Source organism: Artibeus jamaicensis, unplaced genomic scaffold (genome assembly GCF_021234435.1).
Source record: "Artibeus jamaicensis isolate MK-2021 breed Jamaican fruit bat unplaced genomic scaffold, CSHL_Jam_final contig_548, whole genome shotgun sequence".
Classification (NCBI taxonomy): domain Eukaryota; kingdom Metazoa; phylum Chordata; class Mammalia; order Chiroptera; family Phyllostomidae; genus Artibeus; species Artibeus jamaicensis.
In genome coordinates, this window is record NW_026521883.1 from 17,466,851 (window position 1) to 17,489,107 (window position 22,257).

Here is a 22,257-nt window from a genome sequence, read left to right on the forward strand (position 1 = left end):
CTCTGTCCCTATCCCTGGGCCTAGCCTGAATGTGTACCAGCCACACAGGCCAAAATGCTGCCTCTGCCCCTTTGATCTTTCCAGGAGGATTGTAACCTGAACCTTCCACTGCTACCATGTCCACTGGGGCATGTCAGTGCCAGACTGTGTCTGTGGCTCTTGTCTCTGTCCTTCCCCTGCCCTGTCTGCTTTCTCTGATATACCCAGCTTCATATGTCTCAGTGCACCAACTTTTCAGACTTGGTTGTATGTTACACAAGGGATCCTTTGCTTAATTATTGTCCAAATTGTAACTTTAAAGAAAGAAACCACAATGTTTTCTCACAACACCATGATGCTGATGTCTTTTTCATAAGAAGTTTTGTTTCTAGACTCTTAGGATGAACCAACATTAGAGGGACATAACCTTGGGTTGTAATTTTTAAGTCCTGAGTGTTTAGAAGGGTGGGAGACAGGACTGTTATGCAGCCAACCTGTTTTCACCTGGTTTACCAGCACTTTCACAGTGCTGGGAGTTCTTGCCAACTTCTAAGGTGAAAGCCATGATTACCTGGATCCAGGAAAGGGGCCAGTGATGCTGCTAAACATCCTATCATGAATGGGACGGCTTCCCACAACAAAGGAATATCCTGCTACAAAGGTAATGATTTCATTATTTACTTCTCTTTGCTGTCATCATCATTACAATGTGTGCTATTTATTACAGTCAAAACATATTTTCTTTAGTTTTTGGCTCTTACAGTTTGTGGATGCAATGTGTATTTAATCTTGTTAATGGCTATGATAAGAAGTTGTTCAAAATAGTATGTGAATTTTTGAATCAACTTTTTAACATTTTTGCCAATTTTATGAGAGATATATTTTGAGTTTTTATTTCCAATGAGAAGATCTCTAAATATATTTACTGTCATTAGTTTTTTATTTCTGTGAATTGCTTTTCCCTATGTGTTCAATAATTCTTCCCAGTGGTAATGGAGAAATCAGATACTACCCAAGGATATTTCCTGATTCCTGTGTAATTATAATTATTTTTAATTGAGTATAAAAATTAAAGATACTGTATCAGCCCTTTAAAGTACTAGTCTAGTCATATCTTTCTTTATATAATTTAGAGAAATTAACAGGAGAAACTAACACTCACTTCGAACATTGTTTTAAAAGACCCAATGAAAAAACAGTAAGCTAGAATTGTCATTTATAAATGTGCCTCATTTAAGGGAAATTAAGAATATAAATTATCCTAGAAATAGATTAATTGGAGCAGGCTATGATGGGGACATCTGATTACTTACCTTAAATAATCATTCATCAGGGTTCCTTCAAATAGTAAATGTTCCACTATGGCTTTAAATACTTCATTTTACCCCTATTTGATTTTCACTTGTTTCTTTAAGGACTTTTAATGGGAGGTTCATCTGTAGATGAAAAGCAGGGCTTCGTCTTTGCACCTTGTATCTAGAATAAAATAAATTGCCCAGCACTCTAATGGACCCGTAGCTGACAGAGATTGCTGTGAGCCTCAGAGTGATCACTGATTTGAGTCTCTAAACACAGCAGGCTTTGCTCTGAAGACAACAGAAGTACTTGTCTGGGGAGAAAAGACGTAGAATTTGTAACTATTCCAATGATAGTACCTGTACTTCATGATATTCATAATTAGACTTAATTCATACTATCATTAGATATATATTTTATACAAAAGAGAATGGAGATAAGTAATAGAAAAAATGCTTATTAGCTTAACATTTTTAAGTGATGAGGGAAAATCCAAGATGTCATTTATTGAAGTGTATCATTTTTATGACATTTAGGTGCTACTAAGGAGCTCATCAATGTTCTGTAGAATCATTCTGAGACAAATCTAAAGTGAATCTTTTACTAAAATAATGAGACATTTTGTAATGTTGCTTGTTTATATGTTGAATGTTGAGTTTTCTCATTAGGCTTAACAGTAGTCAGAGACATACTGTGAGATACATCAGTTCTTATTTTCAGTGTCATTGATTTGTAATATGTAGCTCTTCCCATGAATACAACTCCTGGAAATTTTTTTTTAAATTTTAATGAGCTATTAGAACCAAATAATGTAAAGATTGTTCTAGCCAGTAAAAAACAAAACAAAACAAAAAAACCCCACACACAGAGAAACACCTGGAATTTTTATTCTTAAATAATAAAATTATGTTGCATAAATTAAATTAGAAGGCATAAAATACAATACAGTGTTGCATGTGCTCAATATACATCCATTTATTAATGCATATGCCAGAGGATCACATTGTACTATGCATTTGGATAATTCATTAACAAAGCACTTGCCTAACAATTTAATGTGAATTAGTTGATTTCACTGGTCTGTGTTTTCACACCAGTAGTAGAATGGTTTTGAGAATCATGATAATATTAATTTAATTTTTGTTCTTAACATTACCAGACCAGCTTGTTTGCAAAACACAATCATTGTAATTAGTTCATGTTTCTGCTTGTTTATGTTGTCCACTAACAGTTATGAGCATATGCTTCAAGGAATTGTTTCACAGCCAAGTATTTAGATAGACTCTAAAAGGTCAAACCATAAAAATACAGAAAATGCAAATATTCACAAACTATTTTATATTCAAAATCCAACCTGGTTATGCACCACACCGCATTGGTTTCCTATTTCATCAGATGCATTTTGGTCTTATAAATAATGAATTACAAAATCGTAAGCAATTTCTTCAGACTTTGTTTTACCATTTTTGTTAAATAGATGAAGACATGACTTTTTGCTTCAGTGCATTATATAGTAATGCTGTAGTCAGTATAAATCACTGAATAAAAGAAAAAAGCATTTAACTAATTATAGCACTAAGTAATTAAGTAGTTAGTTGTAACTGTCAGAGCAAAAACACTAAAAGTATAGTTACTTACCATAGGTACTTAAAGAAAATCCTTCCATTGCATGACTTTCTAAAGAATAAAGTTTGATAAAGCCAAGACATAATGCTGGATGGAAAATGCATCATTACCTTTTAAACAAATGTGATATGACCTTGGCAGTTTTTGAAGAACACAGTTTTGTCAATATCGCAAACATTGTTAACAAACTCTGTTTAGCATTGCTTTGTATAAGTTTGCTTTAATAGCATTTCTTCACAGTGTTATTTCAGAAAGGTTGGAAACTGGTCAGCATAAAATATTTCCCACCTTTTCTATTTTAATTTGTATGCAAAAATCATCACAATATATCTGCAACTATAAAATTACAAATGCTTTCTAGTGGTGACTGCATTTCTAATTATGCTAGAAAAGGGTATTTGTAAGACATCTACAATGAGGTAAGTCTAAATAAAACAATTTAACAAATCCTTTCTGATCTATGGACAATATAAACTAATTTAACAACTAATAGACAAACTCAAAAGACTAATTGTTTTTCAGTATGCTTGATGGATAAGAAATTACTAATGAAATGAAATGAACATTGTAAAAGATCTCCTTGATATTTTCCTCTGCATCATGATTTTGGCACTTCATGGAACATTTATTTCCCAAAGACCATAAATAGTATAAAAGTTTAGCAGGTTTTCACATACCTTGTAGACATTGTATGTGAGTACTAGCAAACACCGAAACGTAAAGAAATAAACATTCCCATGTATTTGCACACGCATGCAGTAGTCAAACATTATAGTTTATGAATTCCGGAGGACGGAATCCTCAGTATTCCTTTCAAGCACTCTCTTCAGCAGATCTCGTTTCAGATTTAAGTCTTACAAATTCTTTAGCTACATCATCGTTGGTCCTCTGAGAGAGTATTCTGAGAATAGTCAAACCGGTTTCATCCATAGAAACATTTTTCAAAAGGGGATACCAGGCCCCATAGCTTCCCTTTTCTGCTATGTTCTGTAGCTGAATCACCGTCATTCCGATAATTCGATCTTCTCGGGCAAAGCAGTAATCCTTAACTGAGAGATGAAGCTCATAGGCCCCTGGGCGGTTTTCATTACTCAAAATGCTGTGTGGATTAAAATGAGGAATTTTGAGCAAAAAGTTTTATTGCACTTAGGGGCCCATACAGTTCTAAAAATACTGTTAAAATGTTATAAATTGCTCAGACTATTACATTGACAAATAGAGTATTGTATTTTAATTCTGATGCATATGTTTTTAAAATTTTACTTACATTGCCTTTACACAGATATTACCTGCAATCTAATTTATAAACTCCTTCCTCCCCTAGACAGGAATAGGAAATCCATCTAAAGGTGCTTTACTGCCTTGATATTAAATTAAGCCTATCAATAGAATCTGGAGTTAGAATATTATGTTGTACGTAATCATTGTAGGCAGGATTTCCCCTCTGATATAGGGGCAGGGTAGGGTGGCTAGGGATCATGGGGAAAGGGTATGCCTGGGAAGAATTTCTGTGCCATTTCAACATCAGTTATTATAACCTCTTTTCTTTACCTAGGGCTCCTTGGACATGCTGTTATAGGCAGGAGCCTTTTCTCAGAGAAATACACCGCACAGACTATCAAGCACTACTTACAAGATGCTAAATTGGATACAAATCTCCAGGGTAAATTAGTTCCAGCAGAGCCTGGTGCTTCAATACCAATTCTTATGGAAACTGGCTTGTCAGTGTGGGGCTGAGGATGGCTTCTACTGCTAACAACCCAACAACTTGTCAGTGCACAGCTGAGCATAATGCAGGAGGCTGAGAGGCGATATGCGGAGAATAACTCCCTTGTCTTTACTTTAAATTTATCCTCAGGTATTCTTGACTTTCTGATAAATGCACACCTATTCCTCAGAACAGGCTTCCACATTCCTTCCTTTTCCAAGTGACTTTTTCTAATCAAACATTTTGCAGACTCAAACTTTCATGAGCTTGGTCTTGGGTCTTCCTCTGTCTGTGCCTAGGTCAGCTCATCTAGATTTATGGAATTAATTACATCTGTATCTATTTGATATTTCCTCTTGGGTGTTCAATACACATTTACAAATCAATAGATTTAAAACAAAATCTTTGATCTCCACTCCCCCATATCTCAGTAAACCAGTAGCTATCCAAATGATACTGCCCCCAAATTAGGGAGCAGCCTTGATTTAATCCAGTGTAGATAACTCCCACTTGCCCCAGCTGAATCTACTCTCCTTGTGAAGACTACAGTAGAATTTCTCTGTGTTCTGGCTTCCAGGAAGGTCAGTCTTCGATGGCGGCTGCCTCAGGTAGGCTGATTCCCTCCGTGGAAGGCCACTGCTCCTTTGAGGTGGCCAACAGCACATGAAGTTTTCACTCCCCCAAATCTTAGTAATAGCTCATCCTTTCCTTCCTCAGGTGTGGCAGGGGCAACAGCATGGCTACTGCTGACCCCAGATTATATTGCTATATTGCTATTTCTTGTAGTTCCTCTACTCGCACATCTTTGTAAATAAGTCTCTCAAAATGTCCTAAATTGAATGTTCTTGGGAACCTAATTATATACTCTTTCTTTCATGTTCTACCTCCAGTCCACTGCAAGTTCTACAGAATCTACTTTTAATACATATCCAGAATCTTTCTACTACTTCTATTTCTCTACTGCCCTCTGGTCGATCACCATTACCTCTTACCAGATCTGCTACAGTAGCCTTCTAACCTACCTTTACATATTTGGTCCTGCCTCTTCCCTGTAAGTATTTCTCTCTATAGCAAGCAGTCATTTAAGGATATAAATCAGATTGTTCACTTCCTTATTAGAAAATCCTTGAAGGTCTTCTGTTGGACTGATAATGCAACCTGGTCTCCTTTACCCTGTCTGCAAAGCCCTGTACCCTGACCACCTCTTCAAATTCAGTTCCTCTTACTCTCTTGCCCACTATATAATGTTTCTTAAATATTACCAGGCAGACTCCCCCTGTAGGGTCCCTTGCACTAGCAATTTTGCTTGGTTTGAAATGCTCTCAATACCCTTCTCTGCATGACTATTTTAAAAAAATTTTCTTTCAGGCTCCTTTTTCAAAGTCACATGCTCACAGAGGCTTCCATGAATACCCAATCTAAGTAGCCAAATAATCAGTCTACTACACTGCCTTGCTTTAATTCTCTGCATAATGCTATCATGATACTTTTTTTGTTTTATTTGTTTGGAATTTTGTCTATAATATGTTCCTCATCTCTAGAAAATAACTTCCATAAGAGCAGAAAAATCCTATTGCCAAAGGTCCAGCAGAAGGAATGCTTGCTTGAGTGTGGTTGGTGGGGTAATTATATAGGCGTAATAATTTATACTTTTAATTTAAATGTCATGTGGTGTGCTTGAGTATAATATTGTTATGTTACAGAATTACATGCTTGTAACAAAAAAGGGGTGTTATTTGTGCCAGACCCTTTATATCTTCAATGCTTATAATAATGACTGATACATGGTAGACAGTGAACAGAAGTAAAAAACAGCCTATTTCATCTGCCCGAGATCAGTGATGAAGGAGGACACTTAAACCTGTAGGTTTTGCTTTCCTTAGCAAATCCCAGTGCCATTCCTACCCTGAATCCCTCGGTAAGTTTAGTTTCACAGTGGCTATTGGCTGGCTGGATAAATGAGTTGGGTCATGACTTACAAATGAAACGTTTCGTTGTACTTGGGTGACCAGGTATTGCTTTTCGTCTTTGTGCCTTGTTTTCTCTTCTTGTCTCCAAGGTTGGGCCCCAGCATGCAAACTTCCACGAAGGGGCGGAACATTGCGGTCGTCTGCCAGTTTAGGTTATTAATAGCCATCACTAAAAACCAAAAAGAGAAGGGACATGAAGTATTAGCAAGTGACTGTGTGGAATCTTTGCCTCTCTCTGGTCTTTAGAATAAATGTTTATTTTTAAAAATGATGTATGAAGCCATAACTTGCATTTGCTAGTGTCCTAACCCCAATGACAAGAAAATATGCTTGAAGAGAAACAATGCACTCTCTGGAATGCACACTTGATGGGGCCGCCAGCTCTTAGCTGGGTGGTATTGGAGTGGCAAAAAGTCCGCTGTAAGTGAAATGACGCTTGTCATTAACAAAAATTATTATTCCTTCTGTACAGGTAAAAACATTAAAAATTTGTTTCCCATATTAAAAATTATGATTATGTTCATCACAAAATATTTATTTAGAAAATATATGAAAGGTAAATTTAAAATCTATAATTTCAATAGTATAATATTTTTTGTTGTATATGATTTCAATATTTAATTACTTTATATATAGAATGGGACCATGATATATCACAGTCTTCTAAATAGCTGTATTTTTTAAGTTCATCATGGATATTTTTCTAATTCACTATACATTTTCCGACTGCAAATATTCCACTCTATGGATATTTCACCCTACATTGAACCAATCCCCTATTGTTAAACAGTTGTTTCCTAATTTTAGGCATCATAGATGATTCTTAAATGTATCTTTTCATATGTATACTTTGCTCATTCTTTTAATGAAGATATTCTTAAGGAATTGTCTTATAACTAAAATTGCTAATGCAACAGTTTCATAGAACTTTGGGCATTTGCTACACGGTGACAAACTACTTTAGGATACTGACATGTGTAGGCACCCTTACCTGCCTGAGTACTTATACCGCTCAAAGTTGATTATAGACTATAGCAGTGTTATTTTTTATGATATAAAGATATGTAATGCAGTTTAAAAATATATTACAAGGCCCTGGTTTTGATTAAAGTAAATATTTAAAACGACTAAATCTTTAATATAAAAACAGAGTATGGTTCTGTTGAGCAAAATATTGACCATTAAACTTTACATTTGAAATGACCCCTGCATTCAGGAGGGTGTTTTAAAAATGTAAAACTAATAGATTAAAACACTCACTAAAAAAATCAAACCAGTTGTTGGAAATCACATAGAAAAAGAAGAAGGTACATTATGTGAATATTAGAATATACTGACTTAACATTTAAAATTTTATTGACAAGTTATAGAGCCAACCATAGCACTAATATTCAATATATATCATAGCATTAATCACAGAGAAAATATTTAATATATAGTTTTGAAATGTAATCGCCAATGTATTTAAACCATTTAGGTATTTCAAATTATATAGGTTATCTGTGCAATTTGTTTAAATAAAATCTGGTTCAGAAAGAAATGACTAAACATGCCTTAAAATCATTTAATATACATACTTAAAAAGAGAGCTAAGAAAAAAATACAGTTTAATATTATTTTTGCAGAAATTGAAGTCTAATGAGCTGTTGGATCTATCTGGACCTGAAATATACCTTTCACTGTGACTTTGTGGTCGCCGGTTCCCGGGGTGGTGGTGATGTCCACGTGGACAGATATCTGACCCACTGAATCCTTGGAGGAACGACCTGAAAAATAAGCAGAAGTTTACTGCCTGCACTTTCAGACTACTCAGTAATGGACATGTACATTCTCTGCATTAGGGACTTTTAAGTGTCCCTTCCTGGAAATAAGTGGTTCTTTTTATTAATAGATATTGACAAATGTTCACTAAATTAAATTTGCTGTACAGGTTTGAGAGTTGGATATAATTCTATTTTGCACATTGGTTTAAATTTCATATGGCCCTCACAAACTGTGTTGTAATTATTAAAAGAATTTGCAGCTGCCTTTCTAGGCACTTAATAAAGCTTTATCCATTGCTTATGTACAAAGATTCATCATTGCCTGTCATTCCTTTGTTAAGAGCTTTGCTACGATGCGCCATAGCAGAGCACTGGGGGCACGAAGAAGGCTCTTTGGAGCACCTATCCTCATGAAGCACACAGTAGGCCAGGAGAGAACCAACATATTGCTGTAATATTGTAAGAATTCCATGATATAGTTATAAGGTCTACTGATGGCATAAAAAGTAGTCATTTCTACCCTGGTCAAAATTAGTCTTGTGAAGCATGTTGTATTGGAAAGTGCCTGTGATTTGGGCTCAGATAAACTTGAATAGAAATCATAGTTATGTTATAAGCCACTTAGTGAAAGACAAATACCATATTATAAGTAGAATCAAATGAACAAAATAAGCTAACAAGTAAAAATATAATCAGAGTCATAGGAACATGGAACAGACTGACAGCTGTGAGAGGGGAGGAGGGACTGTTAGAAGAAAGTGAAGGGGGTAGTCAAAGAACTGTAGATGCACGACCCATGGACATGGGCTGTGGTGCCTGAGGTAGTGGGGGTTGGGCTGGGTGGATGGGGGCGAAGGGAGAAAAATTGGGGCAATAGTAATAGCAGAAACAATAAAATATTGAAAAAAAATTTAAACCATCTTTCAAGGTAAAAAACAAAGAAAACCCCAAATAAACCATAGTTATGCCACTGCTGGTTCTGTGATGAGAATTTGCTGTTTTCAAGTCTCCATGTTCTCATTTGTAAGGTAAGGATAATAACACCAACCCCTTAGTTTATGTTTATACATAAATAAATAAACACACACACATATTTACCAATGTATCATCTGTGAACATGTACAGTTTTCCCGCAATCAGAAGAACATACTGTAACTATCCTTTACCTTACCTTAGTCTTTTTATCTAAAAATATATTATGAAGATCATTCCATTTCAGTATATATAAAGATCTCCCTCATTCTTTAGCATAGGCTGGAATATCACAGTACTAACTACAAAGTAAATGTTCAATGAGTATTTGCTTAAAAATAAATTACTGATCTTTTTACAAGTACTTAAAACAGTAAACCATTTAAAACATTTAAAATAACGTCTGGCCTTTATTCCATTATATGACTATACTTTAATTGTTTCCAATCTCTTGCTATTATGAACAAACCATAATAATTAGTTTTATATTTACACATTTATCTATAGTATAATTTCTAGAAGTAAAATCTGTCAATGTGAAATTTTAATTTTGCCCCAAAGAGATTTTAATAATTTATAGTTTTATATGCAACATAGGTTTATAAGAATCATATTTTTCTAAAATAAATGGCTAATAACAATCTGAAAACAAGTTTCTAAGAGACTTTTGATTTTTAACCTCAGAGGATCACTGGATTTAGGACTGAACTTAGTAAGATATGCTGAGAAGAGCCAGTTCACCACAAAAATTTCTCTCCCTCTACCCTGGCCATTTGATAGTAAAATGATTAAAAGATAGAAAGTGGTCACTTTGAGTATTAATGAAGGGGCTATTCTTTGCTCCTGAGGAAGGGAAGAGGGGAAATGTTCCCTTTTTTTTGATATGAAGAAACTCCAAAAGAAATACTCCTAAACTCTGGAAGTGTCAGCAAAATGGGCATTTCATTTTTGAATTCGCCACTTACTTAGCAGACGATATGACCCAAGCATGGCCAAGTGGGGACATCTAGCCGCAGAGTGTGCCGGGACTGCCTCCTTACATTTATGACTGCTGAGAAGTATGAGAGATGGTTTCTAAATGGGCTTGAAGGGCCAGAAGTGGGTTTTCTGACAGCATGGATACATCTGGAGAGTGTTATGCTAAGTGAGATAAGCCAGGTGGTGAGAGACAAGTACCACATGATCTCACCTACAAGTGGAACCTAACCAACAAGACAAACAAGCAAGCAAAATACAACCAGAGACACTGAAATTAAGAACACACTGACAGTAAGCAGAGGGAGGTGAGAAGGGATCATGGGGGAAAGGGGGAAAGGTTTTTAGGGACAACTAAAGGACACATGGACAAAACCAAGGGGGGGTGGGATTAGAGGAGGGAGGTGTGGATGGGTAGGGTGGGGAGGAGTGTTGGGGGGAATGGAGACAACTGTACTTGAACAACAATACAAACATTTAAAATTTAAAAATTAAAAATTAAAAAAAAAGTGCCAGAGGTGGGGACAAGAGAGGGAAGATGTGACCATGGACTGTGGTCTTCTCAGGCACTGTCACAGATGGGGCAGAGAGGCAGGCACCTCGGAGACCTGGAGCATGCCAGCACCAGCTTAAGTGCAGCAGGAACAAGTGACCTAGTCCTGAGCCTTGGAAGAGTCCATTGATGTTCCAAGTTGCCATTTGGAAATGAGTCGCAGACTAGCAGCTTTATAAGCTTCTACTTCCCCAAAGACAATGAACTGGAAGAGCCCTAACAATACTCAATGACCCTTAAATAATGCCACTAGTGGTCACCACTGATGTCTAAACGAAGAGCCATTTGTCTTTTTCCTCTCTTTTCTTCCTTCTCAACACCAGGGAAACCTCCACCAGAAGGAACAGAAAAAGTTCACACAAGAGAAGCCCATGACCTCTTCCTCCTCCTCCTCCCACTGCTTAGGCTCACCATTTTGCCTGCTTATGGAGAGAGAAGGGCCTTGTGCATCCAGGATTTGATTACAGATTTAATGTTAACAGGATGAAGTTTTGGAAGCTGGAATAATTTTCCAATAGTGCAAGCCACTAATCTGGCATAGGCCTGGACGGTGGTATCAGTGAGGGAGGTCTCTGGGCAGCAGAAAATGGGTTCCTTGATAGGTGACAGTGTCTCTTCTGGTCTAGTAGCTTTTGTGTCCCCTCACTACTGTTGTTTAAGGCAGGTTGTTTACGATTTCTTCTTTTTTTCTATCCTCCCTTTATCTTTGAATATGTTTCCTTATTAAATCCTTATCAAATAATCTTAATTTGAGTGTTGCCATTTGGTTTTTGCTGGGATGTTGGTTTACAGAGTTGACATCTTTAATTTGCTCATAACTTGAATATAAATGCTTCTAGAATTTTCTCAATGCTCATAGGTTTTGTGAAACAATCAGTTGTTTGAGGGGAAGGGCAGAGTTTAAAATACAGACACTCACTACTTTTATCACTATAGATTTCAGAAAGGAGAACATGCTTAAGGAGGCTCTAGAGAGTTGAGTTAGAATTCATGTTTTAAACAAAGGATGCAGAAGAAATAGCCTGGGCACACGTGTGGATGCATAAAACAGAATGCTGAAAACTGCAAGTAGTTCAGTGTGGATGGAGCATAGATGAGGGAGTAGCAAAGAGAAAATGATGGTACCCTGAATACCATTTAAAAATTTCTAGTCATTATCCTTGCACTGCTGAGAAATCTCTTGAATTTTTGGCAATGAGTGGCATAGTCAGATTTATTTTCAGAAAAAAATATCCTTTCATTTGTATAAAATATGGACCACTCTCATCACTCCGTTCTGTTCCAGGAAGCCTAATATTTGCATCTCATTACACCATGAATCAAGTCCTAAAATCCGGCCCTTTACTAGGATGCTTCTGATTACCTTTTACTTCATCTGCACTGCTGCTCCATGCTGTTGTCCGTAGCCTGATTCTTCAAAACTTATTTCATATTTTCATCAGGACAAACCACACATTTGGAAGATTCTTTGTTCATTAGCCTATGAAGCCTTGTCCAAATACCTTTCATTTTACAAAATTCCATAAATAATCTGCAATTATGTTGTTGATTTCCTCAGTATGACTCAATATAGTACAAAAACCCTGGCAATGGAATCAAACTGCTCTGATTATGAATATGGTCCCAGCCACTTTTTAAGAGATAATTAAAACTCTGAACTTTCATTTCCTTATTGTTTTTTTAAAAGATTTTATTTATTTATCTTTAGAGGGGAAGGGAAGGAGAGGAGAAAAATATCAATGTATGGTTGCCTCTCTTGAGTCCCCTGCTGAGAACTGGCCTGCAACCCAGGCATGTGCCCTGACTGGGAATCGAACTGTGATCGTGTGGTTCACAGGCCCGCGCTCAATCCACTGAGCACACCAGCCAGGACTCCTTATTGTTATAGCACCTACCTGGTAGGTTTGTGGTGAGAATAAAAATAGATACTTTTTTAAAATGTAGAACATTTTGTGCCTTCCTATATAACAGCTATTGATAAAGCATATATAATAGCTGTCTAACAAATGGATCCATTTATTATAATAAGTTATTAATAACAGAATGTTTCAGAGTTATTAAATCCTTTCAACATGCATGCGTAATACTCACATATAAAAACTATTAAAAAATCCATGGACATTATGGTTATCTAGATCAAAGACTGTGATTAGAAAACCCTGGAGTGACTGCAGTTTTTCCTAACAAATTCAAAATTCCTACTTTCTTCCCCAAGACTTTCCAAGCCCAATAGAATAGTGATGGCAGATTTTTAGAGCTCTCTACTATTTAAGAGGAAAAACTGCTTCTTTCTCTTAGAAACTTTCATTAACCAAAAATCTGGTAAAATGACTTTTCTTGATTAATAAAGGTCTCTGTTTATTTGTTTTATTATTTCTAAAATCACAGTTTATGAGAAAAGGCCTCTCAGCATCCCTGAAAATGCACCCAGTTTGCATGATTGCCTCTGGTGTTATACTAAGATGCAGAAACTGCTTAGTGCCTGGGTTTGTAGTTTAAACTTTCAAGGGTGATCTGAATGTATTATTACAGGCACCCATGTAGCAATAGCTGGTTTCTGCTGGTGTAAACATCAAAAAATGATGGTCAAGCCAGTTCTTTGTATACTCTTAAATGAGGAAAGCCTTCTAGCAAAGCACTCACCAGTTCTTACTTCTGCAGCTGAGTTTCTAATCGTTAAGGTAATTTAAAGGCGTTTGCTGTGTTGTTTTAGAATTTGAGAGATTTCTATGGTAGAAAATATGACAGTCTAATTGGGAAAATATGTGAGTTTCTGTTTAGTGTCAGTTATGGAGAAAAAAAGTCTTATGTTGCTTTAAACAACTAACTCCTAAAGGAATGTGCCTAAAACCTTTTAAAAGGTCCTCTTTAAATGCACAGATACAAGTTTTTTCCCCCTTTTCAGAAAATGCTTTTTTGTGGTCTTCCACTTCTACATCCTGTGTGTGCTTTCTAAAGAGATATAAACAGTTGCACTGGGAAGAAAAAAACATTAAAAATTGCGCTGATGTGCTCAGCAGTGTCTGAACACTTTGGTGAAACCTGCTGAGTGGAAACATTTACTAGACTCTCAAAATGCACATCTTCTTTTCTAACACAGAATGTGAAATTCACTGCCCATCAAGTCAAACATAGTCTTGAGAACTGACTGCTTAGTGTGGCATACCCTAAAAATGCGGAATTAGGAAAGTAATACAGTAGAAACAACTAATTTTAAAGGGTTTATCATTATTGCCCTTATTGCTTAATAGCCATACTATTCATAATTATCCCTTTAGAATGCCAGGTTTGTGCTTTCATGGCTTGGAGTTCATACCACTCCCCAGCACCATGCTATGCCTTATTTTGCAGTTAATTATACAGATTGTTTTTTCCTAACTACATTACATAAAAGCAGGAAACCTCTTTTACTATCAATAATCCACACTTCTTATCACTAATTCATACAATAAACTTGTAATATTATTTTGACATATATTGAATGCCCAATTTATTTTTATTAATTGATTATATATGCAGGCAGTCCTCACTTTGCACAGTGTTGTTATACCTGGATTCCAGTTCCCGCAGTTTAGTTAAAAAATGCCTGCCTCCCAGTCAGATGTTCAAATTTCAGTCATCATGGTACATTAAATACCTATCATCACAAAAAGTAAATACTTTGCTGCTAGTATTTCAGTCCACAAATCACTATGTAGACGACAGAGATGCAATCATCAGTCACCAATCATATCACTTCTTTCAAAGTCTGTTGGTGATTGGTCACTGTGCATCATTCAGTTCATATACAACAGAGGATAAAAGGGCCACACTAAGGTGGATTGGAGAGATGGAAAGACATTCTTATAAAAAACACCACCCCAACATAGTACCCACATTGGGGGAGCTCCAGAAAAAACCCACCCCAAACCACCAAACAGAAAAACAAGCAAACAAACAAAACCCCAGAACTTCCTACTTCCTGAGGAGCAAAGTGTCCCCTACATAAGGCACCCAAAATCTTTGGGACTGCACCACATAGACAAGTCCCCCAAATGCCTGACCCTGAAGACCAACAGGCCAATGTAACTTAGATCCAGGAAAACCACAGGACTGTAGAAAACAGAGATTCTCTTCTTCAAGGGCTCACACGGAGACTCATTTGCCTGGGACTCAGCACAAAAGCAACAGTTTGAAAAGAACCTAGATCATGTGTGAAAAAGATTTATTTGCTAATGTTAAAGCTTCTTCCAGAAGAGCAGAAGTCTTCTGAGGGTCTTTCCAGGGATGTAGATGCTGGCGGAAGCCATTTCCAGCAAGTAGCCCTATTTCAAGGAACTCTGCAGGGACAGTGGGAATTCTCTGGGGTCCCGGGGGGAGGTGAACACCATTGTTTACATCTTCCTCCACCTCCATAGGCTGGGTCAGGGCTCTATCCAGGTGCTCTGGCCTACCCGTAGGGCTACTGCAGCACGTGCCTGAACACATGCCTGAGCCAATTTTGATCTGAACAAAGGGAGCAGGCAGGATCAACAGGCATTCATTACTACACACACCTGGCCTGCCCATCTGGTGCTTCTCTGGCTTGGTAGGCCAGCTCTCCAGGTGCCTGAAGCACCTATTTGGCTTCTACTGGGCCTGCTTAAACCAGACTACACAGAGCTTACTTACATATAAGAGACTCTTCAAGACTGGAAGAAACAGCTGTTTGTCTGACTAATATAAACAAACATAGAAAGTAAAACCAAAAGACAGAAGACTATCTTCTGTCTCAAGCGAAGGAAGAAAAATTCTCAGGGTGGGGGAACAACTAAAAAATTGGAAATAAAATAATTTGCTTGATAAAGAATTCAAGGAATCAGTTATAAGAATATTCAAGAAACTTGAGAATAGAATATAGAAATTTAGAGAGAACTTCAATAAAGAGTTAGAAAGTATAAGAAAGAAACAAGCAGATCTGAAGAATACAATAACTGAAATAAAAAATGCATTAGAAGGAATCAAAAGTAGATTAACTAACATAGAAGAACAGATTAAACTTGAAATACAGACTAGTGGAAATCAACTTATTAGAGTAGCAAAAATAAAAATAAGAATAATAAAGAAGGAGGAATGGTTAAGGGACCTCTGGTATAAGATCAACAACTCAAACTATTATAGTACTATAAGACTATCAGAAGTACAAGAAAGAGGGAAAGGAACAAAAATTTTATTTAATAAAATAGTGGCAGAAAACTTTTTTAACCTGAGAAAGGAAGCAGATATCCATGTCCAGGAAGCACAGAGAACCCCAAACAAGATGACCCCAAAGAGACCCACACAAAGACTCCTTGTAGTTAAAATGGCCAAAGTTAAAGATAAAGACACGATCCTGAAGGAAGCAAGAGAAAAACAAATTACACACAAAAGAATCCCTTTAATGCTATCAGCTGATTTCTCATCAGCAACTTTACAGGCCTGGAACGAGTGGCAGAACATTTTTTAAAGCATTGGAAGAAAGGAATGTATGATCTAAAATAATTCACCAGAAAGCTTATCATTCAGAATTAAAGGAGAGATAAAGAGTTTCCCAGACAAGCAAAAACTAAAGGACTTCACATCACCACTAAGCTTATAAGAAATGTAAAAAGGTCTTTAAGTAAAAAAGAAAAAGCCATTACCAGAAATAAAATATCATAAATGGAAAAAAATCTCATGGGTGAAGCCAAATATTAAGTAAATACAGAAAATCAAACATTTTAAAAGCTACTATAGAGGTTTAAAAAAATCAAACTCAACTCAAACTACAATAGTTAGGAGATACACAACACAAAAATATTTAAAATTTGACATCTGTAACACAAAACTTGGAGGGGAGAACAAAATCATAGGCCTTATAGAATATATCGGAACTTAAGTGTCTATCAGCTTAAAATGGACTGCTATAGAAAAAGAATAAGAGACTTCTGCCAAGATGGAGGTGTAGATGGAAGCACTGTACCTTCTTCCACAACCAAGTTTAAAAACAACAAAGTTTTAGCAACAAAAACACAACCAAACCACAGAAAAATTGAACTACATGGAAGTCTGACAACAACGAACTCTCAGCCAAACTGGTAAGAGGGGCAGAGCCAGTAGCAGAGTGGGGTCCAGCAGGAAAGATCCACCAGATCGACCTGGGTGTGTGACCCAGGTGCGCCAGCAGCCGTGGGCGGATCCCAGGTGTGGAGAAGTGGGCGGACCCACTGAGGGAGCAAGGCGTTGGGCCCACTGAGGGCTGATCACAGTCACACACTGGCATGCAGATAAACTGGTGAAGAAGCTAGCAGTGAGACAGACCCCACAGACCCCAGTGGCAGGAAGCAGCAGAGGGAACTGCCATTGTCCCTCTCTGATCCCACCCACACATACAGCCTCACAACCCAGAGACCTGGGTGGTCCCACCCTGGTGAACATCTGAGGCTCCTCTCCTCATACTTAACAGGCACAGGGCGCGAACACGCCAGAAATGGCTCAAGAACAACTCAGAGCCCCAGACCCAATAAATCTAAGCAATGAAGAAATAGCAAAACTTTCAGATGCACAGTTCAAAACACTGGTGGTCAGGATGCTCATAGAACTGGTTGATTTCAGTCACAAATTAGAGGAACATATGAGGGCTAAACTAATAGAAATGATGGAAATGCACAGGAAATCAATAGTAATGGAAAGGAAACTGGGATTCAAATCAAAGGAGTGGACCAGAAGGAGGAAAAAAATGACCAAACAGAAAAGGATGAAGAAACCAGAATTCAAAAAAATGAGGGGAGGCTTAGGAACCTTCAGGGCATCTTCAAACGTTCCAACATCTGAATTATAGGGGTACCAGAAGGGGAAGGAACACCCACGAGTGGAAAACTTATTATAAAGAACAAATACATAAAGGAGAACAAACATAAAAATTCCCCAATCTGGCAAAGGAAATAGACTTTCAGGAAGTCCAGGAAGCTCAGAGAGTACCAAAGAAGTTGGACCCAAGAAGGAACACACCAAGGCACATCATCATTACATTAGCCAAGATTCAAATGAAGGAGAGAATCCTAGAAGCAGCAAGAGCTAAGGGGACAGTCACCTACAAAGGAGTTCCCATCAGACTGTAAGCTGATTTCTTAAAAGAGACCTTACAGGCAAGAGGTGGCTGGAAAGAAGTATTCCAAGTCATAAAATCCAAAGACCTACATCCAAGGTTGCTCTATCCAGCAAAGCTTTCATTTACAATAGAAGGGCAGATAAAGTGCTTCCCAGATAAGATCAAATTCAAGGAGTTCATCATCACCAAGCCCTTATTATATGAAATGTTAAAGGGACTTACCTAAGAAAAAGAAGATAAAAAAGATGAACAGTGAAAGGACAGCAAACTTACAGTTATTAAGAACCACACCTAAAACAAAAGCAAACTAAGAGGACAGCTAGATCAGGAGCAGAACCATAGAAATGAAGATCACATGGAGGGTTAGCAACAGAGGAGTGGGAGGAGGAGAAGGGGGGAGAAGGTACAGAAAATAAGTAGCATAGACGGTAGGTAGAAAATAGATAGAGGGAGGGCAAGAATAGGATGGGAAATATAGAATCTAAAGAACTTGAGACACGTGGTCATAAACTAAAGGGGGGAATGGTGGAGGAGGGGGTGTGCAGGGTGGAGGGGAATGAAGGGGGGAATAGAACAACTGTAATGGCATAATTAATAAAATATATTGAAAAAGAAAAAGAATGATATACATAACCCTCAAAAACCTACAAATGGTATAAAAAGAACAAAGAGAAAGGAACAAAGGAATATAGAAACAACCTAAAAAAATGACAGGACAATAAGTACATACTTGCCAATAATTACATTAAATGTAAATGGATTATATGCTCCAATAAAAAGACATAGGGTGGCTGAATGGATTAAAACACATGTCCCACCTATATGCTGCTTACAAGAGACTCACTTCAAAGGAATAGACACAAAATAGACTGAAAGTGAATGAATGGGAAAAGAAATTCCATGCACGCAGAAATAAAAAGAAAGCTGGTCTAGCAATACTTATATCAGACAAAATAGACTTTAAAACAAAAATATAAAAAAAGACAAAAAGGCATATTAAATAATTATACAGGAGCCAACCAAGAAGAGAATATAACAATCATAATGTCTACACACCCACTGTAGGTAAGTAGATAAAGTAATTATTAATGGACATAGTAGAGAAATCCACGGTAATAAAATAATAATAGGGGATTTTTAATACCCCATTAAAATCAATGGATAGATTAACCAGACAGAAAATTAATAAGTAATGGCCTTAAATATCACATTATGTAGAAAGGAATATTATTCAGCAATACAAAAGAATAAAATCCTGCCAGTTACCACAACATTGATGGACCTAGAAAATATTATACTGAGATAAGACAGAAAAAGACAAATAAGGTATGATCTTAGTTACATGTAGAATCTAAAACATCTATATAAATGAATTAAAAAAACAAAATAAAAACAGACTCATAGACATAGAGAACAAGCTGATGGTTGCCTAGGTAAAGGGGGGGAAGAGAAATGGGAATTAAAAAAATTGAAAACAAAGAATACATACTGTGCTATTGTATTTATATCAATTTGAAGAACAGGAAACAACTAGTCTATGGTTATAGAGGTGAGATTAATTGTTCCTTGGAAGTACTGACTGGGAAAGGCACAGTGACTTTTTTCAAGGTGTCAAAAATATATGATATAGTGATAGACGTAAATACAATAACTGAACTAAAAAATACACAAGAGGAATTTAACATCAAGCTAAAGCCAAAGAAAAAACTAATGATCTAGCAGACAGGAAAAAACTGACCCAAACAGAACAGAAAAAGCAATTTAAAAAGTGAAGATAGCTTAGTGGATCTACCAGTTAACATCAAATGAAATAACATTTACAGTATAGGGGTCCCAGAGGAGAAGAGAGAAAAAAGGTACAAAGAACTTATTTGAAAAAAAAAATAATGGCTGGAAACTTCTTTAACCTGGGGAAGATAAGAGACATCCAGATCTAGGAAGCTTAGAGTTCTAAATAAGATAAAACAAAGTGACCTACACTGAGACACATTATAATTAAAAAATTTAAAGATAAAGAGAGAATCTTAAAAGCAACAAGAGAAAAACAACTTGTTACATAAAAGGAAACACCCATAAGCCTACAACAGATTTCTTAGCAGTAACTTTGTAAGCCATCCCTGGCCAGGTGGCTCAGCTGGTTGGAGCATTGTTCCATACACCACAAAGTTTTGGGTTTGGTCTCCATTCAGGGCACATATGGGAGTCAAACAACTAATGCTTCTCTCTCATACTGATGGTGATCTGTCTCTCTTTCTTCCTCTGCTTCTAAAGTCAATAAATATACCCTCAGGTGAAGATTTTTTTTAAAAAAAATAAAACTTTGCAAGCCAGAAGTGATTGAAGTAATAAAACAAAATAACTTCCTACTAAGAATACTCTATCCAGTTAGGTCAACATTCAGATTAAAAAAAAATTTTTATTGAATTCATTGGGGTGATATTGGTTAATAAAATTACACAGGTTTCAGGTGTACGGTTCTATAATATGCCATCTGTATATTGTATTGTGTTTGCTCTACGCCAAGTCAAGTCTGCTTCTATCACCATTTATCCCCCATTTACCCTCTTCTAACTTCCCCACCCTCCTTTTCCCTCTGGTAATCACTGTACTGTTGTCTGTGTCTATGAGTTTGTTTTGCATAATCCCTTTGCCTTCTTCAACCAGCCCCCCCAACTTCTGTCCCCTCTTCCAGCTGTCAAACATTCAGAATTAGTGAGAGATAAAGAGTTTTCCAATTAAGCAAAAGCTAAAGATGTTCACTACCATGAACTGGTATTATAAGAAATATTAAAGACTTCTTTAAGCTGAAAATAAAGTAAGAATTTATTATAGAATAACTTACTAGTTAGTTACTCTAAGTAGTAAGAATAAATCATATGAAAGTAAAAATTTCATTGATAAAGATATATAGTAAACAATATGGAGTACTCACCTATAAAGCTACAGTGATGATGAAAGACTAAAGTAGTAAAAATAACTATAACTATAATAATTAGTTAAGGGATATACAATACTAAAGATGTAAAATATGACATCAGAAATGTACAGTGTTGACTGGGGGAATAAAACTGCAGAGTTTGGAGTACTTTTAAACATAATCTGCTATCAACTTGGACTAGGATACACATCTACGTATATGTATATGTATAAATGCATATGTACATATGCAATTATACACAACCTTCACGGTAGACACAAGGCAAAAACCTATAAGAGTTGCACAAAAGGTAATGAGAAAGGAGCCTATGCGTTCACTTTACAGAAAGTCATCAAACGACAAGAAAGCAAGAGAAAAACAAAACAAAACAGAAACTACAAAACAGCCAGAACACAATGAACAAAATGGCAATAAGTGTATTCTATCAATAATTACTTTAAATATATATGAACTAATAATCCAATGAAAAAACATAGAGTTGCTGAATGTATAAAAAACAAAATTCATCTATATGCTGCCTACAAGAGACTTGTATCACTCACAGTGAAACTGAAGGGTTGTAAAAATATGTTTCATGCAAATGGGAATAAAAAGAAAAGAGAGAGAGCTCAAATAAGTAAAATCAGAAATGAGAGAAACCATGATAACTGATATCAAAGAAATACAAAACATCGCAAGAAACTACTATGAACAATTATATGCCAACATATTGGACAACCTAGAGGAAATGGATAAATTGCTAGAAACATACAATCTTCCAAGACTGAAGCAAATAAAATCTGAATAGACCAATTACTAGTAAGGAGATTGAATAAGTAACAAACCCCACCCTTTACCCCTAAAAAAAGTCCAGGACCAAATGGCTTTACTGGTAAATTTTACCAGACATTTAAATGAGACTTAAGCCCTATATTGCTCAAACTCTTCCCCCCAAACAAGGAGGCAATGATTCCGACCTTATTTTGTGAGGCCAGCATTACCCAGACACAAGAATCAGACAAAGATGAAAAAAAAAAAAAAAGAGAATATTACAGACTATTTCTGATGGATATAGATGCAAAAATATTAAAAAATATTAACAAATCAAATTAAATAATACACTGAGAGATTAATATACAAGATTAAATGGGATTTATTTCAGGCATGCAAAGATAGCTAAATGTCTGCAAATGATCAGTGTGATACATCACATTAAAAAAATTAAGGATAGACTGTGGGAGCCAGGGATGGGTGGTGAAGGGGAAAACAGAAAGAGAGGAAGGAGAAAATTGGGATAACTGTAGTAGAAGAACAATTAAAAAATAAAAGATAAAAACATATGATCATGTCAATAGATATATAAAAAGCATTGGATAAAATTCAACATCCATTTATGATAAAAACTCTCAGT

General features: G+C 36.3%; 1 protein-coding gene across 2 annotated transcripts in view; it reads right to left on the reverse strand.

Moving 5' to 3' along the window:
* Positions 1-3,515: 3,515 nt before the first annotated feature.
* Positions 3,516-22,257, reverse strand: part of UNC13C (unc-13 homolog C) — a 491,690-nt gene continuing 472,948 nt past the window's right edge. For both annotated transcript variants that reach the window (XM_053670097.1, XM_053670096.1), the window contains 3 exons: positions 8,253-8,345; positions 6,589-6,748; positions 3,516-4,000 (listed from right to left, as the gene is read on the reverse strand). In XM_053670097.1, coding sequence (XP_053526072.1) covers positions 3,715-4,000; positions 6,589-6,748; positions 8,253-8,345 — 539 coding nt within the window. In that variant the 3' untranslated portion in view covers positions 3,516-3,714. The remainder of the gene's footprint in view (positions 4,001-6,588; positions 6,749-8,252; positions 8,346-22,257) is intronic.